Here is a 21,965-nt window from a genome sequence, read left to right as displayed (position 1 = left end):
GCTCTGCTCAGACTTGTCAGGGAGAATTAATGCTTTCCACATACCTGAAATCAGCTGATTCTGTATCTAGGCTGGAGAGCAGATTGCGCAGCATCACGAGCAAGTCTGTCCTGAGGCGGTCAAGGTGATTTCCAGCTGGGGAGCATTTAGAAAGATCTCTGCTATTACAGTAATTAATTCTTAGGGTAGTTCTTATTTTATGGACACACTTCACTTCCTTCCCAGGAGATTGTGCAAGTATCTGTAGCAGGGAGACTCCTGTTGGAAGGCAGTGTCTCATTTTCCATACACTTAATTTCAGTGCAGTGATGATTACTGCAATTACATTTTTAACAACACAATGCTTTAAAATCCTATGTGCATGACTTAAAAGGTATGTTTTTGCATTGTTTTGCTGCCTGGGAAGATGAATTACAAACAAAATGAATTTAAGATATTTTACTTTATTTTCAGCTGTGAAGCACATTCACATTTCAGCTGTAATATCCATTAAATGTCCTGTTTATATCTTACAAATGATAGAAGATAGTTCCATTTCCCAAGAAAAGATATTCAGACCCGTTGACAGAAATTCGAGTATAAAAGCGTAGTCATAGTCAGTTAAACACCACGCATTTAATGGAACATGGAAGAGCAAACCATAAGCTTCTCTTCAACAAATCGTTACTTGGTTTTGGCAAGACTGTCCAGGTGTGAGTCCTGAATTATGAAAATGCTTATAAATATGCTTAGCTTTTAGCAAACCTCCCCTTCTCACCCACACCTCACCTCTCGCATGCCCACTAGAAAAGGATTTGGATTCTAGATGTGCTTCTGGTTCGAGTTTCCCACTAGGTACTTGTTTGGCATGCGGGTTCCAACATACACCAAAGACTCTGGGGCTACAACTTAGGCAGCATCATGCCTAAAGGAAGGTATAAATGTTTTTATTGTTCCTTAACCCTTGCCAACAAAGTAAAGGCACAACATGTACCAGTGGCTGCCTGTGCTTGTGCCAGAGACAGTCGTACAAATAAACGAGTGGGTATGAGGCACAGACAGAGGGGTGACCTTTACCAGCATCACTGACTGGGGCAAGGGCTTGCTGACAACCCAACCAGCTCTTATGATAATGTGAGATGTAAAAATACTGTCATCTTCAAAGCACTTTGTACCCAGCACTAAGCGACACTGACAGGCATCTGAGAGGGAGCATTAGCCCCACTTTGCAGATGAAAGAAAGTCACACAGAGAATCAGTCAAGATTAGATTAATAGACATTGATGCCAGAGGAGCTATTATGTCTTGTCTGGGACTGGCAGCACAGAGCAGAGAGTTTCACACAGATTACTCCATTAAATCCATAACCTTTGCTTGGGCTTAGAAAAAGACCTCCAGAACTGACATGAAGACACGGTGCCATCTCTAAGTGAAGTGCTTGCAGGGCACTATTGCAAGGTCATATTCCAGTATGACTTCGTTTAACTTTTAGCTCCCTCATTTAGTTTTGTTTGAACAACATTTTTTAAAGTGGCCTCTGTATTGCCTAAATCTCCTTTGCATTCTGTTACCTGCAGATAATTCCCAAGCTGCTGCCTTCTCCAGAGCAAACTGACAGCACTGAGTGTATTCAGTGTATTCTTTTAGGGAACAGGACTCTTCAATATTTAAGAAGATAATGGATGGGGTTTGGTGTCCATAATATTTAACTTCTCTCCCACCTTGTCTGTTTTATTTCTATTTTTTAATTCTTAGCCCCTATTGCAATGCCTGTAGTGTGATAACCTTTGGGAATCTGAGTGCTCCAGGATTTGTAGGATTAGAGCCTTCCTTAGTAAGGTCTTAAGTGCATTGCTGTTTGTGCGTAATGTAACACACATGTAATGGAACAGCCACCCCAGGGATGTGGCAGAGTGCCCATCACTGGAGGTTTTCAAGATGCAGCTGGACAGGGAGCCAGGTGATCTCATGCAGGTTCCCTTTGCCATGAGTGCTTGGCTCAGGTGGTCTTTTGAGGTCCCTCAACCTGGGCTCTTCTATGATTCTATGAAAAATGTTTTGTGGACATGACCTGACTTAGGGGTGCACTAAAAGGTGTGTTGAATCAGGTCCTGGGTACCAAATCCACCTCCACCTACAGTTAATTACGAGTTTCCCTGTTGAGAAGCGATTTAGGTCTTTCAAAATGACACAGTCTCTTCTGAACTGTCAGCTCTGTGGCGTTTCCCTTACATCTCTACTTGATGTGTGATTATATGGCAGTGCATCAGTCAGGTTTATTAGGAGGTTGACCTGGATCGCATTAGCTGGCATTGAAGCCATCCAAACCAGCCGAGAATACAATCAGTTAAAGCATCCACACACATTAATGGTTTAGACACAGGGCAGTTTGTCTAGATGGTTACCTGTCTTCTCCAGTAAGTAGATTTTATTGCCCAAGAATGGACAAATGATGCGTGAGAAGAAAAGAAAAAGCATTGCAAAAATCCTGTTGGCAAGGTTGCAATAAAGAGCAAATGACAAGGAATAAATGTTCCTGTTGTTAAAGCTCTGTACTAAAAGAACAAACCCTACACCATTACCAGCACTCAGAGTGTTCCTAGTATTGTAAGATTATAATGTGACTTTTAGAGAATAATATCAAGTGTATTAGCAGTGCTTCAACGTCTATAATACGACATCTGAGGTTTCTAAGCAATCAAGATGCTCCATGAGATGGTCATTTTAAATGGGAAAATACTAATCACTGTCAGTTTCTCATTTCATCCACTACTGATCTGGATCTAAAACTGTGGCTCCTTTGTGCCATCAGGCCCCCAGCCGGCATGCTCTGTGACACCCAGGAAGCATATTTGCTAGGTTGCATTAGGCATCTGCAGTACTGACCTGGAGATGAAAGTACAACTGAGGGGCATAACAAAATGCAAACTGGGAATGGAATGGAATTGTTAACATCCTCCTGTGTGTTGTGCTCCCTGCTCGCTCCCCCTCTGGCTTTACAGCTAAACTTCCTCATTTACTGTGATACAGCTCAGGAATGAGACATGCAAACTTATTATCAGATAGTGTTCCTAATTTCCTTTACAGTCTGTGGGGGGAATCCTTATGCCAGTTTATGCTCTGATTCTGGACTTCTTGGAACCATGTAGGGAACATACAAATAGAAAAATGATGGGGTTGGATGGCGAGACATCTAAAGGCACAGCTAATCTGGCAGGTTAAGCTCAGGCTTGCATTGCAGAACATGTGGAACAAATACTTGGTGGTTCTCAGGACCACAGAGTACACACGTGGAGGTCTCAAGGAGGTTTTGGCCATGCCTCATGTGCCTGAAATATACTGTGGAAATGAAATTAATTGAGAATTAAATAGCTGGTATTTGTCTCCTACCCCCCCAGCACTCCTGTGGCCAAATAAACTGTGCTTGGGGTGTCAGTTGTAGATGTCTGTGAGGCAGGTGCAGGTCTGCAGTGTTCTCTTGTTCTTCAGGATGCCAATGAGTATGAAAAAGTCCTGGGAGTCCTGGAAGCTGCAGGAGGTGAAGGAGCCTCCCAAATCCCACAGCTTTGGAGTGCTGCCCCTTCTAAGTTATGACTCTCTTAAGGTGTCATTGAGCAGTGGCTGACTGCACCAACAGATTGCAACACAGATGAGTTCAGCTGACACATGACGGGAATAGTCTGCCTTTGAGTCTTGGCTGTAATGGCAGTGATAGTTTAATGTCCCACATTAACTGAATGGTGACGGCGACTCCTCAGAGTGCTGGCAAACTGGCAATTGCTTGATGCAGGAGCAGGACAATAATAACACAATCTTCTGCAGGGGAATGATAGTGAAAGAAATGGCTTTTAGATTAGTTGTCATTAAAGTGAAACATCTGCCTCTGCAAGGCCAGTGGAATGTCCTCACTTATGCACACGGAAGCTCATTAAAGTCACTGGGTTTGTATGGCTGTGAGCCAGAGCCAAATTTCCACCAGGAGCTAAATCTGGGAAGCACAATGAATTAGACTGGAAGTTGGAAGATGACTTCCAGGCAGTATGTCAGCTTCAGAAAGGTTACAGAATACTTTAAAGAACAAAATTCACAGGGAGCAAAAAAGTATTTGGTAGTGTCTGGATAGAGCTCAGAGCTGATTAAACTAAAGATATTTAATCTTTCCTTGGGATGAATGTAGCTTCAAGCTGGATTACAAATGAAGGGGTATCCAGTTCCACTATTTACATAGGTTTTCAGGCCGTGCTCTCTTCTTGATTACATTGGTGTTGATTCACATAAACACACTTGAATTGTTCACAGTTATCTAACATTTACAGCAGCATGCCACAAAGATATGTCCTAAAGCACATTGCCCAAGAGACTTGCAAGGAGCAAGCGTTACAGCAGAGTTCCTTTTTGAAGTAAACCACTGGCCGTGTGCACAGGATGAGGGATGTGTCTCAAAGCAGTTGGAAACGGCTCCACAGTCTTGATGGATTGCAGCTTAACGTTAAAGAAACATACAGAAATGACCACTGCGGTTTTGCTGTCCAGGGTCTTCAATCTGGAAGAAGTGGAAACAATATCCTGTTAGAAAATGGCATGTATATAATGAAGTAGGGGATTCAGCTGAGTGCTCCCAGACCTTGATATGGGTATGGCAACAGATAAGGATGAGACCTATCAGCCTGGAGGGGAGGGAGATGTTTGTTGATGAATACTGATAGATCTCTGGTGCATAACTATTGCTGGCGGGAGAGCAGGCTGAAAGGGAAGCAGCCAAAGCTCCCTAGTGAGAGCAATGGTCTTTGCTGATAGCTAGTTTCACATAGCAGCACTCTGGCTAGAGCCAGCCTCAAGAGCAGTGATCCTGTTAAGGATTCTTAGATGGTCTTCATGGCAGTGCATGGAAGATCATAATTAGCCAGAGTTATAACCAAAGCCGGTGTTGGCAAGTGTCTGTTAGAAATGGTTGGTACACGGGACTCCTGCAAAGTGCAGCATGTTGGGGTTTTGAGAGATACCATCAGTGTAATAGTAGTAGATGGGTCCCATTTAATCCTGTCTGCTCCTCAGGACTCTGGGAAATGCATGTCAGAACAGGTTGTGGTGAGTGTGAAATTGTGCTGGGCATGCATATGCTGCTCATCAGACCCCTCTCTGTGACTAATCACAAAAATCTATTGCATATTCCAAGAAATTAGTTGGAGAAGCAAGCACATACGGGAGAAATAAAGAAAAATCAGAAGCTATCTATCAGCATGGACAAGTGGAAGGAGAACCAGATTCATGGTCTCTCTGACTATGTATCTCAGACTAGATATTAGGAAAGTTTCTTTACTGAGAGGGAGGTAAAACCCTGGAACAAGCTTCCCAGAAGTGGTCATGCCCTGAGTCTGTCAGTGTTTAAGAGGCAACTGGTAAATGCCCTTTGTGACATGCTTTAACTTTTGGTCAGCCCTAAAGGGGTCAGGCAGTTGGAAACTATCCAGTAGCATCTTGGTGCCAGTTAGGAGCAAAACGGAAGAAGTTAGGAGCATCTGTGTCACTAGGATTAAATCAGAGTAACTCCTTGAATTTAAGAGGAAAAGAAGCCCAGCCTTACCTGTGCTCTTAGGGAAGAAAAAACAAAAGAGCATGCAGAGAAGCAAAAAAGATGCAAGGGTAGAGATGCTACCAGTGCTTATTGGGTTGACTGCATGGCTGCTGGATGAAGTTTCCCTCTGGAATGTTGCCTTTCAGAAAACAATGCAAAACAATGCAAAAATGTTCCCTTTCATCCCAATCAAAGCAGGAGAGCAGGTCTCAGCATTGCTTTAATCTTTGTTTTCAACAGTAGTTTCTATTTTTCTCCATGGTTGTATTATCACACTCCATAAACATTGGGAGAATTCGGTTGGAGCAGTCAAAACAAACGTGAGTCTGTTGCTTTGGGCCCCACCTTGTTCTTTCCTTTTTGCGCAGCACAGGCACACTGCTTCCAACTGAAGCTGTGGGCTGCCTTTCAACAGATGAAACCCTGTGGGTTTATCAGCACCATCTCTGTGCCCCCTGAGTCTCACTGTCCTTACGGGTGGTGAAGCTATGGCAGGCAGAACCCTCCAGAGCAGGTGCGATGCTCATTCCTGTGCTGTGCAGCATGGATGGTGAAGGACGAGTGCTGAACCACATGACCATCTTGGCTGCTGCCTCCAGCCCTAACCTCCTCCTTGTACATTGATCACTTCTCGATTAGCCCATGCTCCAGTGCTGTTCTTTCTGCATGACTATCCAAGATGGGGCAGATGATACTGAGCAGGTCCCCCTGCTGAGAGACCGGGGTAACAGACACAGGGATCTGGTAGTCCAAGGTGAAGTCTGTAGTGTAGCTGTTTGTGTATCCCATATAACAGTGCATTAGTCACTAGATTGGATATTGAATCTCTGAGTCTCATCCTTCATATTACCTATATTTCCTGGAACAGAAAACCAACTTACTTGGCATTTGTACTGCTCCATTCCCCTGTACTGGTGCTGATCATTGCAAATCCACTGGATGATGGCAAGGGCAGTTCCATTCCGGAGCAGGTCAGCTGAGTGCTGTAACACATATGGTTCTTCACAATTACATTACAAAAGTTAGTTTTGACAGATCTTTTTGACTGGCCCATGAAAATGGGGGTACTTATTAGAACAGTATGTGTAAAATGAATCAAATAGCAAGGAAATACATGGTGATTATTCATATGCTGCAAGCTGTTCATTTTCCTTCACTATGGTTGGAACCCATGTGTTAGAATTAGATCACCTTATCCAGACAAAACACTTTCTTCCCAAGGGGAGCTTACATACACCCAAAGCAATTTTAAAGGCTTACTGAGTACTACCATTTGCCTTTTTCTTAGCGCTCTCCTGGTCAGTTTAGTTTCACTGCCTGAAACTCTCTCTTCTAATCTTGCTGTACCATGTTCAGTGGCATGTCCATTGCACGTTTAGGATGAGCTTTTCATCTTTCCCTTGTTCTTGTAGCCTCACAAACTGGAAAGCAATCAGACACATCCCCAAACATACGCACTAATGTATGCTACAGCTGGATGCCTCTCGCTTAAGTCTTGTTTTCAGCTTTTTCAGTTCAGCATTTTTATCAATTTTAAGCCCATAGGCTGTGATTTCCCAGGCCTCCTCATAATGCTGCATTTCAAAGTGATATTGGGCAACCTTAAGAAATGCTTTGGTTAACATTTCACTGCCAGGGCCATTCATGATGCTGCATAATGCCACAGATTCATCCAGCTTTAGTGCCTCGATATACTGCTTAACTGCCGCTCCCTCCTCAGCCACTGACAGCAGGAGGTGTCCTTTGGAGCAGTGGTCCTCAGCGCGTGTTTGCAGACTGCTCCGGCCGTGCTGCTGGATCACCTTCTCCAGGTCTTGTAAAGCTCTGTCATATCTTTTCAGGTGCATAAGGCAAGCAGCCCTCTGTCGAAGATACCTTGGGCTACCTTTGCTTGCCAAAGCAGCAAGGCTATAATAACCAAGAGCCTTCTCATAGCTATGTTCTTTAATCAGCGCATTTCCTTGCTGGGCTGCTACCTGTGGACAGAAAGTAACTTAATATTAGTTATTAAAAGTGAAACCTCCTAAAATATGTAGTCTGGACTGGGCACAGGTAGACATAGACACTAAGAAATTGAGGATACTTTCTCAAATGTTGAAGTTGCATCTAGTTGGAGAACATGTAATTGGCACATATCTTCACATGCAGATAAATCCTGGATTTATGGGCACTTTCTTTTCTCTCAGGAGTTTCTGAACCACTCTTTGTGCGGGTTTTGCTAAAAGTTTATAGTGTTCTGCTCTGCTCTCCACGCTCTGCTCCAAAGGTCACTAGATGGAAACTGCACCCGCGCGTACTGACCACAGACATTTGCATGTGTTGATTATGAAGGCTGGTCTCTACTGAAGCTTCCCCAGGCTATAGGGAAAAAAAAGCCAACTGATGGCTTTGCTAATCGTGACTCTCAAGTGCAAGTCTGCCCTTAACTGAAGGGGAAAACAACAAAATAGAGAAGGCAGAAAAAGCCACAAAAATTCAGGTTCACAAAGATCGAAGAAAACTCCATTAGAACTATTTGTCTCAGAAGAATTTTTCATTATTTCTCTTTACTAGTAATAAATAAAGCTTTTAACATGCTGCAGCAGAGTGAATATTTAACAAGGCTGCCACCAGCAGCTTAGCTCTTACAGAAAGCTGAGCCAAACAAGCTGAGACTTCAAGTTCAGTCTCATTCCTGATTTAAAGGGACTGAGCTGGGGTTCATTTTTGGTGTATAACACAGATTAATTAGCATCTTCCTTGCTCATCATCTTCTGAACAAAGATAAATATGAAGACTTATGGAAAGAAAACTAGGAAGGGCATGGAAAGCCAGATGGTTATTACACAAGTGAGTTTAGCTGCTCTCTGCATGTGGCTTTTGAGAAGCACTTTGCCACCAGCCTCCTTGCAGGTGACTTTGGAAGGCCAAGAGCGGGCTGTGTAGTCCATTCAGAGGTGAACTGCAGTCCATGTTCACACTGCTGATGACTTCCAGACTGAAATAATTCTGCTGCCATCTGGAAAGGGCCATCAGTGACTGGGCATTGGACTGCTTCCTGAATTAGGTGTTCCTTTCTACCATCTAATTACCTCACTGTGTAATCAAGAACTGAAAATATCCCTATTTGGTGCATTTGTGGTTCCAGTCCCTAGTGCCTAATCTTGTGTTGAAATTGGCCATGGTTCACCTCCTTAGAAAGAGAATGAGGAATTAGGAGTTTAATGGACATGGAATTATGGCCAAGATTTAGTCTCTGTGCAGTAAATTCCAGAAGATGGCCTGATAAGCATTGGGCTTTGGAAGTGGACTGGATGTTTTCAGAACAGTTCAGAGCAAGTCTTTCCTTCTTTACCTGCAGACCTTGTTTGGGGTCCGTATCCCATGAAGGCACATGGAATGGCAACTTCTGCATTGGGCTGAGGGCCTAATTCTGTCACACACCATATATAGCTTTCATAGGAAGCAGCTCTGGATACCCTATGGCATGTCAACAGCCAAGAGAGAGCGCAGCTCTGAGGATCTGGGCAAGGAGCTAGCAATCAGTCATGCATTTAACCTCTGACACAGGAAACTGTAAGGGTTGAAGCTGCACTAGCAGCAAGCAAACTCCCTTCCTCTGACCTTTTGCAGCTTAATAAATCTTTCAGATTCCTATTCCCATGGGGCTCTCCCAGTTGTTTACAAATTTCTTAGCATGGGACCCCTTTAACTATAAATAATGCAAGTGGTTCATTGCTTTGTTCTTCATGAAGTGCATGAACGAGCTCTCCTTCCTCCACCCTTTCCTATTCAGCTCTTGGAAAACTATTTTTAGCTTTTCAGATCAGACTCCAGGATAATGATGACACGTTGCTATAATGCCTGTAATCTCCAAACACTCTAGAACAATGTGGCAGCAATGCTTTTGTACATGGAGTGCTGAGATGAAGGGCTGAGCCTAAACCAGTAAACCCTTCTTTGCTTCAGTCTCTTTACTTGTGACATGGAGGGAACAGCAGGAACCACCTCCTCTGGAGTGTCATTAGGAGCCCTGGCAAAGTCAGGCCATCCTTGGGCACTCATGCTGTCTGTAAGCTTTTTCTTCTTTTACTGAGGTCTTCCTTTCACACACAAACTGCCATAATCTCGCAGGCAGAAGGAAGTGCTGCTGGGAAATCCTCTGAGACACTGGGCAGGTGAATTAACCAATTCCTTCCCCAACCCAGCAAGGTCCATACTTAATCCCTGGTCACAAAATACATGTATAAAAAGATTTGTGATTCTGGGCTGATCAGCTATAAAAGTAATCACAGCCATTGACTCTAGTTTGGAGAAGAGGAGACTGAGGGGTGACCTTATCAGTGTCTATAAATATATAAAGGGGGAGTGTCACGAGGACGGAGCCAGGCTCTACTCAGTGGCAAACAATGATAGGACAAGGGGTAATGGGTACAAACTGGAACACAAGAGGTTCCACTTAAACTTGAGAAGAAACTTCTTCTCAGTGAGGGTGACGGAACACTGGAACAGGCTGCCCAGGGAGGTTGTGGAGTCTCCTTCCCTGGAGACATTCAAAACCCGCCTGGACGCATTCCTGTGTAACATTATCTAGGTGTTCCTGCTCCGGCAGGGGGATTGGACTAGATGATCTTTCGAGGTCCCTTCCAATCTCTAACATACTGTGATACTGTGATACTGTGACTCTTTTAGAACACGTGAACAGGCTCCTGGTGCTTGAGTCCAAGGGTTCACTCACTGCACAAAGGCACCAGATTAAAAAATGAAAAGGACTCTACTTGACTTCCAGCACTGGGGCTGAGTTCCAGCCACCCTTATCCTCCTGGGCAGGAGAGGAATCTGTCATGATAAATGAGCCACCGGAAAAGGGGTTTATTCCAGACCCTGTTCCACAGCTGCTAAAAAAGACAGAAATAAAGTGCCTCTGCCCTGTTAAAGGTTCCACTAACCTGCGGCACCATCACTGCAGTGTAACTATGCACAAATTAGTTTGTTTGGGGCTTTTGATTCTTTTTTTCCTTCCTGACAGCATAAGAACATCCCTCCTGTGTCTGCTCAGAAAGCAGCACAGATGGACTGAGCTGTGACTTCCACACAGAACGAGTCATGTGGCAGCAAGGGAAATTCAGCTGTAAAATGTATCTTCACTTGTAGACACCTCCTTAGGGCCTCCTTAAACACATTCTTGATTGTATCTTTATCAACTTTATATAGTGAAAGATTGCAAATTGGCTCTGAAATCTTAAAACTCTTCCCTGTAATTATCGGAAGAGGGGCTCTTTTCTCTGTGATGGGGTTTATCTAGGGACCAGCAAATTAATACTTGTTTACTTATATCTTCCCGCTGTTTTGCTAAGATACTCACAAAGCACTCCTCTCAAGATACATTAAGTATAGCAGCATGTTGTTTGTTTTATAACCTGGGAGAAAGCATAACAATATAGCTTCTCACCAGGGTGCACACAATCTACAAATTGAGAAAAGAAAGCAAACTGATTCTCAGAACATGGAGCTTCTGAGTAATCAGAATTGCAGATGACTGAGTGAATGTTAAAACTCCTCACCATCAATCTGACCTTGTCCTGTTGTATTACTGGAGGTGTTTTCTCAGAGCTGGATGTACTTTGGGAGAGAAAGTTGAAGAAAATACTGAAATATCCATACTTTGTGGGCTAGAACAATGTGCCATTTTTGTGTCACAAGTTTTCAGCTGAGAAAACCAATGCCAATCCCAAAGGCTCATCATTTTATACAAATACATTTACATTTCTCAATGTTACACCAAAGAGCAAAAAGAATTGAAGCATTTAATGTGACTGAATCAGAACCCTGAGTTTAATTTCAGCAAGAAAATGAAGAAAGATAAATTCTCCTTCCCCCGAAGGCAGCTATGAGCACTGTGTAACTTGTACAGAGAACAGCCGAGCAATGATCTTGTTAAATCTCCAGCTGCTGCCCCTCACATCCCCTGCATTTTAGCATTGGGATTAAACAGGTCTCATACCAGGGAGACCAAGGAGAAATTCCCCCAGGTGGCAAGAAGTGGTAATGATGAATTATTAGAGACTGAAGCAAGGTCACTGCACTGAAAGAAGTCTGGATTCAACTCCCTGATCTGGCTGGAGTGAAGGCTGGAGGAAGAAGCCAATTTGTTCCTCGTGCCTCTGATAAACAGTCTTCCCACACAATTCCATTCAAGACAAGGCAGGGAAAATCCTTGCAGGATTGCTTCCCATTTCTTTCCCCATAGAATGCACCCATGTGGCATCGAAAACGGATTGTACCTGAGCAAGGTGCTGCCGTCGCTTAGCATCTATGAAGTTCAGGAGAAACTCCAGCTCCCTTTCATCTCTCTTAGCCAGGACACTGAGTGAGTGAGCTGCTGCTGTCACGTTCCTCCTCTTCAGCTGCAGCACCGCCAGCCTTGCACTAGCAAAGTCATCAGCAAGAGAGCAGCCAAATGCTTCCTGGAGGTGTTTGAGGGCCTCTTCGTACCTTCCTGGGGGTTAATATCAGTACAAGCTATATAACTGAGTCCATGTGGAGAGAGAGGCATCAAGAAAACTTAATAAAGCAGGATTTAAGCAGCCAAGGGTATTAATTACTTCATACCCTTTCCCAAAACATTTGCAAACTTCTCTTGAAAAGTACTCTACAGCAGTACTTTTGCCATTTAACACTGGCTTTCTTTCATTCCCTTACTCTGAGCAGCAGTGTGAAAGAACTGGAACTCACCATTTGCAATTAAAACATCTGTGTAGAAGATGTGATATGGTGCATCCCTGTCAATTTTAATGAGTGCTTTTGCAAGCATGAGAAGATCCCTGAGGGTTTCTTCTTTTGAAAGGTCTTTAGCAGCAGCAAGCTCAATTAATGCAGCCCTGCCATGCTGAAGGAGCCACTGAGTGATCAAACCTTGGGCTTCGTGCTTTAAAGCCAGGATTGCTGGGATCACAGCTCCTGCCTCCACCTTCAGCGCTGAGATCAAATCTTGCACTGCTTCCTGTGTGAAAACAAGGCCAAAACATGAAATGGCACAATAACTATGAACTGATAATTTTTTCTTTTAGGTGTTTTCAGTTCTTTGTTGTCCCACAAGTCATCTGCACACCTTTGGAAGCTCTTTGCTCTTCTCTGTCCTTGTGATGCATTGTTTTCATTTGCAAAGCTGATATAAGAGCATAAGGACAGGTTTGAATGACCATTTGCAGTGTTTTGAACTCAGATTATCATTGAAAAACCATCTTAGAGCAACAAGGAGGAGATGCTGTGAATGACTAAGTGCAGGATTTGGGCCAGCCAGGATAAACCAGCACAAATCCACACAATCAGTGGTGTGATATGCAGGTAAAGTGTAAGGCTATTGACCATATTAGAAGCAGATAAACCATGCAGACATCTGACACGATTTCCAGGCAATGATATACTGCAATCTCCAAAGTCCACTATAAAACTAATTGTCCACATAAGCTTTCATAGTTGATGGAGAGGGACTCACTGAACCTTGAAACTGTTCTTTCTTTCTCCTCTTGTTGCTACATTTCATCTAATGCAACATCATGTCCTGAAAATGTGAAATCAAATACAAGGGAGAGTTTGCTGCATTGCAAATCAATGCATGGTAGTGCCAGTAAGAGCTATGATTAAGGTTTTGTTTTCCTCTCTCAGACTTGGGAAAGCAAATCAATAAGGTCAGGTGGACTACCAATACACCAGCCAAAGCAAGAGCCTTTCACTGCCCAAAGTCTCTGGTAAACTCATTTGATTTCAGTGAGTCCATGAAAAAGCTATGGTACCTTACACTAATACTGCTTAATACTGTCAGAAATAGCACCACCAAATCAATATATGATAATACCTTCTGCTGCTTCAGAGCAAGGTAAATGAATCCTCGTCCACTCAGAGCTTGTACGTTCCTAGGGTCCTCCTTTAGGATAGCATTGAAATCAAAAATGGCAGTTTTCTTCTGACCAAGGTGCCCATAGCATCGGGCTCTGATGAGAAGGCAATCCTCAGCATAACCCCCTAGAGAACAGAAATGCAGCCATGCTTACTTGGAGCATGTGACAATGATAAACCCCACTGAAGGGCCTCAAAGTGGCCAAGTGCAAATGATGTGGCAGACCTTCATGTTGTGTTGCGGTGACTGCAGGAGTGAAAAGTAAATACTTTATTCAGAGCTGTGGTGGAGTAAGAGATGTGTGCTGGGTGGAGGCAAATGTGCTCTGGTAAGGAACTGCAGTCCACAGATGTGACAGGAAGAAGCATAGCGAGGGTGCTGGAGAAGATATCCAAGGATAGCCAGATGAAGCTGTAGGAAAATGCTACTTTGCTTGATGAAATATATGAGAGTACTTAAGTGATAGTTTCCTTTGTTTCTGTTGCCAGTGGAATTGCTAATGCATACTCTAACTGTAACTGTCCTACTGTGACTCAACTCTGACTTTCCAGACAGGAACTATACTGTGCCAGGCACGCCAAAAACACAGACCCCACTTCAAAGAGTCTTCAGGCTGGTTAAACATGCCAAAAGAACATTGTAATAAAAAGCTGAATGAGTGGAAAAGGTAACAGAATGAAAATCATAAAATCACATTGCTCAGCTAGCTCACAAGCTTCCTGCTTGCTTATAAAAACACATACATATGTCCATCAACAGTCCCTCCTCAAATATCCATGACTGCTTTTCTGATTGCCTCTTGTCTCAGCAAGAGTGGGACTCCTCAGGAACAGCCAACGGAAGCAAAAGAAGTGGTCTGCAGTTATTACACACTCAAACTTTCCATGCAGGCCAGTGTTTTTCTACCTCCTCTGGCATACCCAGGCTCAGCCAGCTGACAGGGCAGAGAATTCCTTCTTTGCCACTTGTTTGGGGATTTTGTTAGGAAGGAATAGAAGCAGTACAAATGAGAGAAGAAAGCATCTGCTCTAGCAGGTGGGGAGTGGATAAGCTGGAATGCCTGGGCTGTGAAATGGAACTAGCTCAGAGCAGTTAACAAGTTGTTTTTTTTTCCATTTTCATAAATCAATCTCTCTTTCTTCTCAATGCTGTTGTCATAACATTTGCTTGGAGTGAGAGGCACATTTCCATACGAACATGATTTTACTTGGAACATGCCAGGCGCATTTCCATGTTAGCCTGATCTCACTTCTTGGGAAAAGCTAGGATAATGGTGAATGATGTTGGAACAAGAAGGCAGGTTGTTTGCTGCAGTGACTGTTCATTCGCATGAAACAGGAGGTACCACGTACATTTCATTGGTAGGAAGGTGTTCAGGGGACAAAATTCTTCTCTAATTTATCACCAGTTTGGCTTTGATCTCCTTAGGAAACAATGATACTGTACTTTCAAAGAAGCTTTAATCTCCTTCTAGATCAAGTTTCATTTTCTAGGGAAACATTTCAGAGTTATAGTAGTGCAACCTAGCAGCCGGACACCAGGATCTTGACATTACTCAGTCATCTGTGTGCAGTCACTTACTGAAAAATCAAGTTCTATAGAAGTAATAATAATTCTGTAGTAATTTCCTGAGACTTCCCTGTATTTTGAGCATGTATCTGTTGCTGTGATAAACAGCCTCCCTACATTAAGTACAGACGAATCCCCCTGCCAATCTGCTTTTCCTTGACCAACAGAAGAATATCATTACACTGCTTATCCTAAAAGGGTCTTTTTTAAACCACAGTAAAGAAGGAAAGCATGGGACATAAAATAGCTCTGGGAAGACATGTAGTAAAGTGCACAGAAGACATACATTGTGTTTCCTATCAGTATGTTAATAACCCTACCTGAAGCAATGATGGCAAATGAAAGGTAGGCAATGGCCTCTTTGAGGTCAGCATCCTCCTGTTTGTTCTTCAGGATGGTCAGTGCTCTGAAATGGCAGTGAGTTTGCATCAGCTTCCTGTCTTCATCTTTGAAAATGTCCATGATTGGCAGGAGGCAGGAGGTATCTCCTATTCTGATCACTTTCTTCAGCAGCTTAACAAAGTAAGAGAAAAAGGCAGAAGAGAACGATTGGCATGAAAGGAGAAATGAAGATATGCTAAAGCTGGAAATAATACTGTCTAGTGAGACAAGTATGCTTTTACCCAGTACTTCCCCACCTTTCACTGGGGCTTCAGCCAGCCAAGGACCATGGATCTCTTTTACTTCTCAGCTGGCCCCACTGTAAATGCATGTTGAAGACTAATTCTCATCTTCTCCCACCACCACTGCAGTTGTGGAAATCATTCTGGGGAAATACAGAATGCTGCCTTGCTTACCTAGGGCAGCGTTAGCTCCTTTTATAAATACATCTGAACCACAGGATGCTTGCCCCAAAGAGAGACAGTTTCTGTGGAACAGAAGCATTCCAGTGACCTGTTTTGGCTGTAAATTTGAAACCAGTGAATTTAGGATTGCTATTGGGAATGTGGAAAAAGTGTGAAAAGAATCTTGCCTGACATAGGGTATCTTTGTCTCCATTCACTAGAGTGAAAATCACCCAGCATTTTCTTACTAGATTTCCTAAAGAGAGGAATCAAAAGGCGTTTCCTCCAGTAAAGCAGATGTGCTTAGCAGGTTCTCAGTATTCAAATCTGAGGCAGGCCAAGAACAAAGTTATCTTGATGCACCAGCCACATGCACTGAACTCATTATTTTTATCAACAGAGACAAGTGTTTGGGTGCTGACAGGCAGGGGCACAAAAACATTCTGAAGACAAATTTTCGGGGACAGATGTTCCAGTTAGAACTTGTAGCAGAAGCTGCAGACAAGAATGCAGCTTCCAGGGGCAATGTATGGACTCTAATAAAGTCATGTCATCCATTTACAGCCTTCCCAAGGGCAGCAAATTGTACAGAACTCTTATTTATCATAAGGAGTAGGGAAGTGGTGACGAGAAAACCTTTTTCTTTGTGCCAGCAGAATGGATATGGAATGTTAAAAAATGCAATAGTTCCCTCTGATGGCAGAACCCAGTAATTCAGATGTGCAATCCTTGGGCGGAATCTCTTTCATGGTCTGAAGCACAAGTCATTAGCCACTAAAGAAAGAAAACTGCAGACTGATATTTGAGCTTCTGGTTCTGTTTCTTTCTCCTCCCCGCCTCTACAATGCTCCATTAGGATAATCAGTCAGGGAGTAGTTCTGCCTTCTTTTCTCTAGGGGAAAATTACCAATCCCATCAATATTGTCACCAGGGGCAGGATGCTCAGTCATGCTCTGCCTAGTTAAAGTCTCTGACGAGAAGTGCCATTAAATAGCATATGATAAATGGGTTGTATTTAGCTAGGAGTCCTGTGTGGCCTGTGCTACAGACAGAAAGTTCTTACATACGTGGCCTGTATTTAGATCTTAAAGGTTCTGCTAGAGGTTGAACCTCACCTTCAAGTTTCACTGTGTCAACAGCCCTCACTGTTGCTATTCATGAGGTTTGCTTCTAACAGCAAACTGCTCAGTTTTAAGATGGAAATGCACACGAACCACTGAGCATGATAATGTAATAAGTAATTTCATTGCAGTCTGGGTAAAAGCAGTATCAGGTCAGGTCAAATGCAGCTATTTCCCATCCGTTTCAAAGACCTCTGCCCAGTTCCCCAACATTCCTGAAAAATGATTGAAGCACATTTTGGGGTAGGTACAGCTCCTGGAAAACCCATCACAGGTTGTGTGATGGGGTGGGTTCCAACTCTACAACATGTGATGAGGTGGCCTCACAGTGCAGTTTGTACCTGAAGCCTTACAGTTGTCATGTAACACTGAGGAGCAGGAGGCAAGTGGAGCATTGTGCTGGGAACCCGAAAGCCCTTGGAACACTCTGTGGCAAGACTACATCTCTAAAGTGATCCCTCTTAAGTTCTACCATGCATCTCATCTCGGTCATCACTCTGTCATGCTCTCTGCTAATCAGGAGCTCCTTACCTGGTTGCCATCATACATGAAACCTTTCTTCAATTGCAGAAGCGCGAGTCTAGCCAGGATGGGAGACCGCTGTGGATTTCTGGAGAGTGCTACCAAGAGGAGCTTGTGAGCTTCTTCTGCACGGCCCATCTGGTACAGGGCATCAGCACAAAGGATCCGTGATGCTTCATCAGAAATGTCCAGCTCCACCAAGAGAGAAGCCAGCTGGTAAACCCCAGGGGCATCTCTGGAGGAAAAAACAAAAGAAGAAAAAGGGAAAGACCACCTTCAAGGAAAAAAGTCACTACTTTTAAAAACTCAGGCTATAATGGATTTAGCTGGAATAGTTCGGTGTTCCTATCTCAGATCTTCCAGCCTTAAATATGACATTCATACAGTTAGCATTGAAAAAAGCATTTGGATTGCCAGCACCAAGTATGTGCACAGTAGCACCTCAGCTCTGCCTTGGAAGGACACTTTCATAGGGGCTTGGTACTTCATGGCCCACCAAATCCTTCAGTTCAGAGCTGAGAGCAACCAACAAACTTGTTTTATTATGGGTTTAGCTACAACTCTGAGGGAGAAATCTGTCATATTCCCACCAGAATTTTGCACTTTCCTAGCTAAGGCCAATTGGTGTATCGTGGATTATCTTCCATTGAAAGACTGAGCTGATTTGGCTATGTGGATCCTATCACAAGATTTTGCTGCAATAACCATACCCATGTCATTTTATTTCAACCTGTTATGTTAATTAGGAACTTTAAAAGGGTCTGTATCCTGTTCAGAGTTAGCTGAAGCAAATTCTCTCTCTACGACTCAAGCTGCTCTCTTTCTGTTAAGAATCTACACAGCCCTGCTCCTTTTCCTGCCCACAGGCTGAACTACTTCCCGAGTACCTCTTCATCTGGAGCATCTTCTGTCCTTCCTCTTGGAGGACTTTCAGCAGCAGTCCTCTTTGGTTCCACGGCACATAGGACTTGATTGTGAAGATGGTTTCCTCCAGCTTTAACTGACAAGCTGTGATGTAATCCAGGGCTGTCAAGTAATTGCTGCCACCAGAAATCCGGGTAAGTCCACGCCCACATAAGGCTTTAATACAGCTGTTAGGATGTGGGGAATCGTGTTCAATGACCCTCTGAAAGTCCTGCAGGGCTTGCTGATGGTCCTGAGTGTGGAGGGAGCAGAATCCTCGCAATGCTAAGAGAGTATTGTAGTAAGTTTTCTGCTCTGCTGCCAAGAGGTGGTCACAGATATCCCGGGCAGTACCAATGTGTCCATGCAGGAGATGGCAGTCTGCTAGCCGAACACTGAGTTCACGTTTGGAGCCTGGGGAGATCTGGAGGAGGAACTGGACTGTTTGGATGACAGCAGGGAGCAGTTCAGTACCATGATTGCCTCTGAGTTCAGTCCGAGTACGCACAGCCTCCCTGTAGGCTGCAAACTTCACCTCCAGGACAGTCCTAGCCTGCTTTTCTATCTTCTCAGTGTCATGTGGTGAGAAAAGCTCTTCAAAGCGTTTCATTGCCTGGGCAGGCGCTGCTGCAAAGGCTTCTGCTAAATCCTGCACCATTTCTTGCACCCTTCCACCCAAGAAGAAATAAGCAGCAGCCCGTTCCAAGAGCAGACCCAAAGCTTTCTCATCTCTCAGATTATTATCAGATGAGAAGCCCTTGAGGGCCTTGCTACAAACTGCCACACACTCCTCAAATTTGCTTTTCTTCAAGAGGTAAGCTGCCTGCACCCCACACACCCAAATATCATCCGGTGCCAGTGCAGCCAGGAAGTCATAGCAGTTGCCCAGCCACTGGTCCAAGGAACTGCTGCCTGGGCTTTCCTCCTGATATGTTAAGAGATAATTAGAGAAGGCCTGGATGACCTGTGGCAGGTGATCCCTTTGCCTGGTGCACACATAGGCCACTGCCTCCACCCGATGCATCGCAAAGGCTTGGATATAATCCACAATTCCCTTGCTGACTTGTGTCCCTGACAGCACCCGTGCCAATGCCCTCAGCAGCAGCAGCTCCATTGAGTACTTTGGGTGAGCCTCCAGCAGGGTATTGCATTTACTCACCACCTCCTCTGAGCACCCTTGCCTGAGCAGGGTCTGTAGTTTGTATACTGAGGATACCACATTGTTGGGACTTAGGGTGGAGAGAAAGATGGCTGCAATTCCCACACTGAGGGAGACAATGGCCAAGTTCTTGCTCTGGATCTTGGGAATCTGGTTCTTGCCTTGGCACCACATCTCCAGAGTAGCTATCACTTTCTCCCAGAGGCCTTTGTCTAAGGAATTCACTTTCTGTACCGCCGTGGGGGCACTGCAGCTGAAGGCAGCCATGTAGAAAGCAGTGGCTATTGGTAACTCTTGCTGGGCGAGATGGTGGTCCCCTTCTTTGCAGAGCAGTGCTGCAAGCTCCTGAGCTGACATGTTCTGTGCTCTTATGTTCACCAGGCAGCATCACAGAGACAGCATGGCTGGGCCTGTAAGACAAAACCAGCAACGTGAGGGGCTCTGGGGAAGGCTGGCTTTTGCTTTCGAACCGACAGACATTAGCAGGCCTAGGTGCTGTAAAAAGCCAGAGCTCTGTCACTGACAGGCTTACAGGGAAGCAAAGCCACAAGGAGCACCACAGAGGTTCTTACTCCACAGCCATGAAACACTGGCTGAAGAGCAGCCCCACAACCGAGCCAGGGTTCCCAGCGCCACCGACTGCGCAGGGTGTGGGGCTGGGCTGTGTCCTCCCCGGCTGCCATGTCAGTCTGGTGCTCGGTTATGGGATGGTGGCAGTGCTGGCGCTGGACACGGAGGGCGCAAAAGATCGCCTCGTGCTTTGCCCGCCATTTGCCTTTTCTCCTTTGCCTTCAAGAGGCAGGGAAGGCGGAGGGGAGCGCGCACCTTTCTGCCCCACGAGCCGGGGAAGGCGGGGGTGGGTGCAGGGAGCCCGCTCCAGCCCAAGCCCCTCATGGGGCGAGGGAAGCCCCGGGCGGGGCGCGGCCGCGAAGGACGAAGACCACAAATACCTGAGCGCGGGGCGGCAGGGCGCTGCCAGCGGGACCGGACCCGACCGGATCGGGCCGGGCCGAGCCGAGCCGAGCCGAGCCGAGGTCGAGGCCAGGGCCCAGCGCGGGCTGCTCCCGCCAGAACCTTCTGCGGCGACTCGACGTGAGGCGAGGACTGAGGTGAAGCGACGAGAAGCGGCCTGAGGCGAGCTGGGCTGAGCTGAGGTGAGGTGAGGTGAGCTGGGCTGAGCTGAGCTGAGGCAGCCGTGGACGGGACGGAGAGCGGGGCCGGGCTCCCTGTTGCTTGGAGACCGCAAACGCTGGCGGGCGGGCGGGCAGCCGCCGCAGGCCTGCGCAGCGCGGGGCACCGTGCCGCCATGCCGCCTGCCTGAGGGCACCGGGCTGCCGACCCGTTCGCCGTTGTGACCCGGGGCGCGGCGCTGCGGAGGGCCCGGCCCCGCTGTCGGGCTTCGCGGAGCGGGGCGGGACGGGACGGGACGGTGCTGCCGTGGCTTGGCTTCTCCGTGCCTCCCCTGAGGGCTGGCGGGCTGAGGCGGGGGCGGGCGGGAACAGAAATCGTTACCTGAGGAGAAGCGTGCGGAGCCCATGGCCCTCGCTGCCGCTGTTAAATTGAATTAGTTACAAACCAGGAAACTCTGTGGGGAACTCTACGTTTCTAATCTTATTTTTCAGGAATAAAGTATGTTTTAGCGGTAAAGCAGTTATATTTTCCAGCTTGCATAGACTGACGATGTTCCTTTAAGCCGCGGCCATTTCTGAGCTTTGCCTTTTCTCTTATCCATGTTCTTTGACGTTCAAAAGAGAAAAAAAAACCCTATGATGAATAGAGTTTATTTGACATTGTATTAAGAGTTTGCCCATTACTTTGATTTGATAATTTTCACTTTAATTACCCTAATTAGCCATCAAGATATAATTTAGCATTGCTGTCACATTGGGCCACAGGTGATACTACCAAGAAGGACTTGAGGGCATAAAAAGAAACAGTTCTGAAATAGAAATCCCATTAAAAGGAGCTGTGCTGATCAAACCCGTGTGCGTCTTTGCCCCTCCACTGAGGTTCAAGCACAGCTTGTGGCAATAGAACCGAGACCCGTGCCTTCAATGGGCTGTGGCCAGGCTGCAGAAATCATTACCCCTGATTTGACTTGGCTGCATGACTGAGTGCTGTGGAAGTTGCTTCCAGCCACGTTTTGCCTTGTAGATACAAAGAATGTAGAGGATGCCAATATCCTCCATCCATCATTTCTAGCATAAAACATCTTCCTTTAGTCCAGAGTCCAGTTTGCTCACTGCTATGTGTGTATGGGCTAAGGGGCATTGTTACAACCTATGTAGCTGGCCAGAAAGGTAGCAGCAATACAAAGAGATTATCTTTTTGATTAGAATTATATAGCAGGTGGTATGCATACAGGCAATTTTAGGTTGTGCTTTAAACTTAAGCTTAGATTAATTTAGGTCCTTAACTTTGATCCTCAAAGGAATAAGAGAAACAGCATTTACAAAAACTCGATGCTGATGGA

At 45.2% G+C, this 21,965-nt stretch overlaps 1 protein-coding gene across 1 annotated transcript; it reads right to left on the bottom strand.

Annotated features, from left to right (window-relative positions):
- Window positions 1-5,213: 5,213 nt before the first annotated feature.
- TTC34 (tetratricopeptide repeat domain 34) lies at window positions 5,214-20,046 on the bottom strand. The gene is made up of 7 exons (XM_061450411.1): window positions 18,318-20,046; window positions 17,440-17,665; window positions 15,323-15,515; window positions 13,392-13,558; window positions 12,269-12,536; window positions 11,818-12,032; window positions 5,214-7,530 (listed from the first exon to the last, which is right to left on the bottom strand). The coding sequence occupies exons 1-7, from the start codon at window positions 19,847-19,849 to the stop codon at window positions 7,012-7,014; spliced, it is 3,120 nt and encodes a 1,039-aa protein (XP_061306395.1). The 5' UTR covers window positions 19,850-20,046; the 3' UTR covers window positions 5,214-7,011.
- Between the last annotated feature and the right edge of the window lie 1,919 nt (window positions 20,047-21,965).

The sequence above is a fragment of the Pezoporus flaviventris genome, unplaced genomic scaffold (genome assembly GCF_033815535.1).
Source record: "Pezoporus flaviventris isolate CSIRO_AGI_PZ_B2104156 unplaced genomic scaffold, CSIRO_AGI_Pfla_v1 ptg000009l, whole genome shotgun sequence".
Lineage (NCBI taxonomy): Eukaryota > Metazoa > Chordata > Aves > Psittaciformes > Psittacidae > Pezoporus > Pezoporus flaviventris.
The sequence above is the reverse complement of the archived record's forward strand: the minus strand, read 5'-3'. Positions and strand labels throughout refer to the sequence as shown.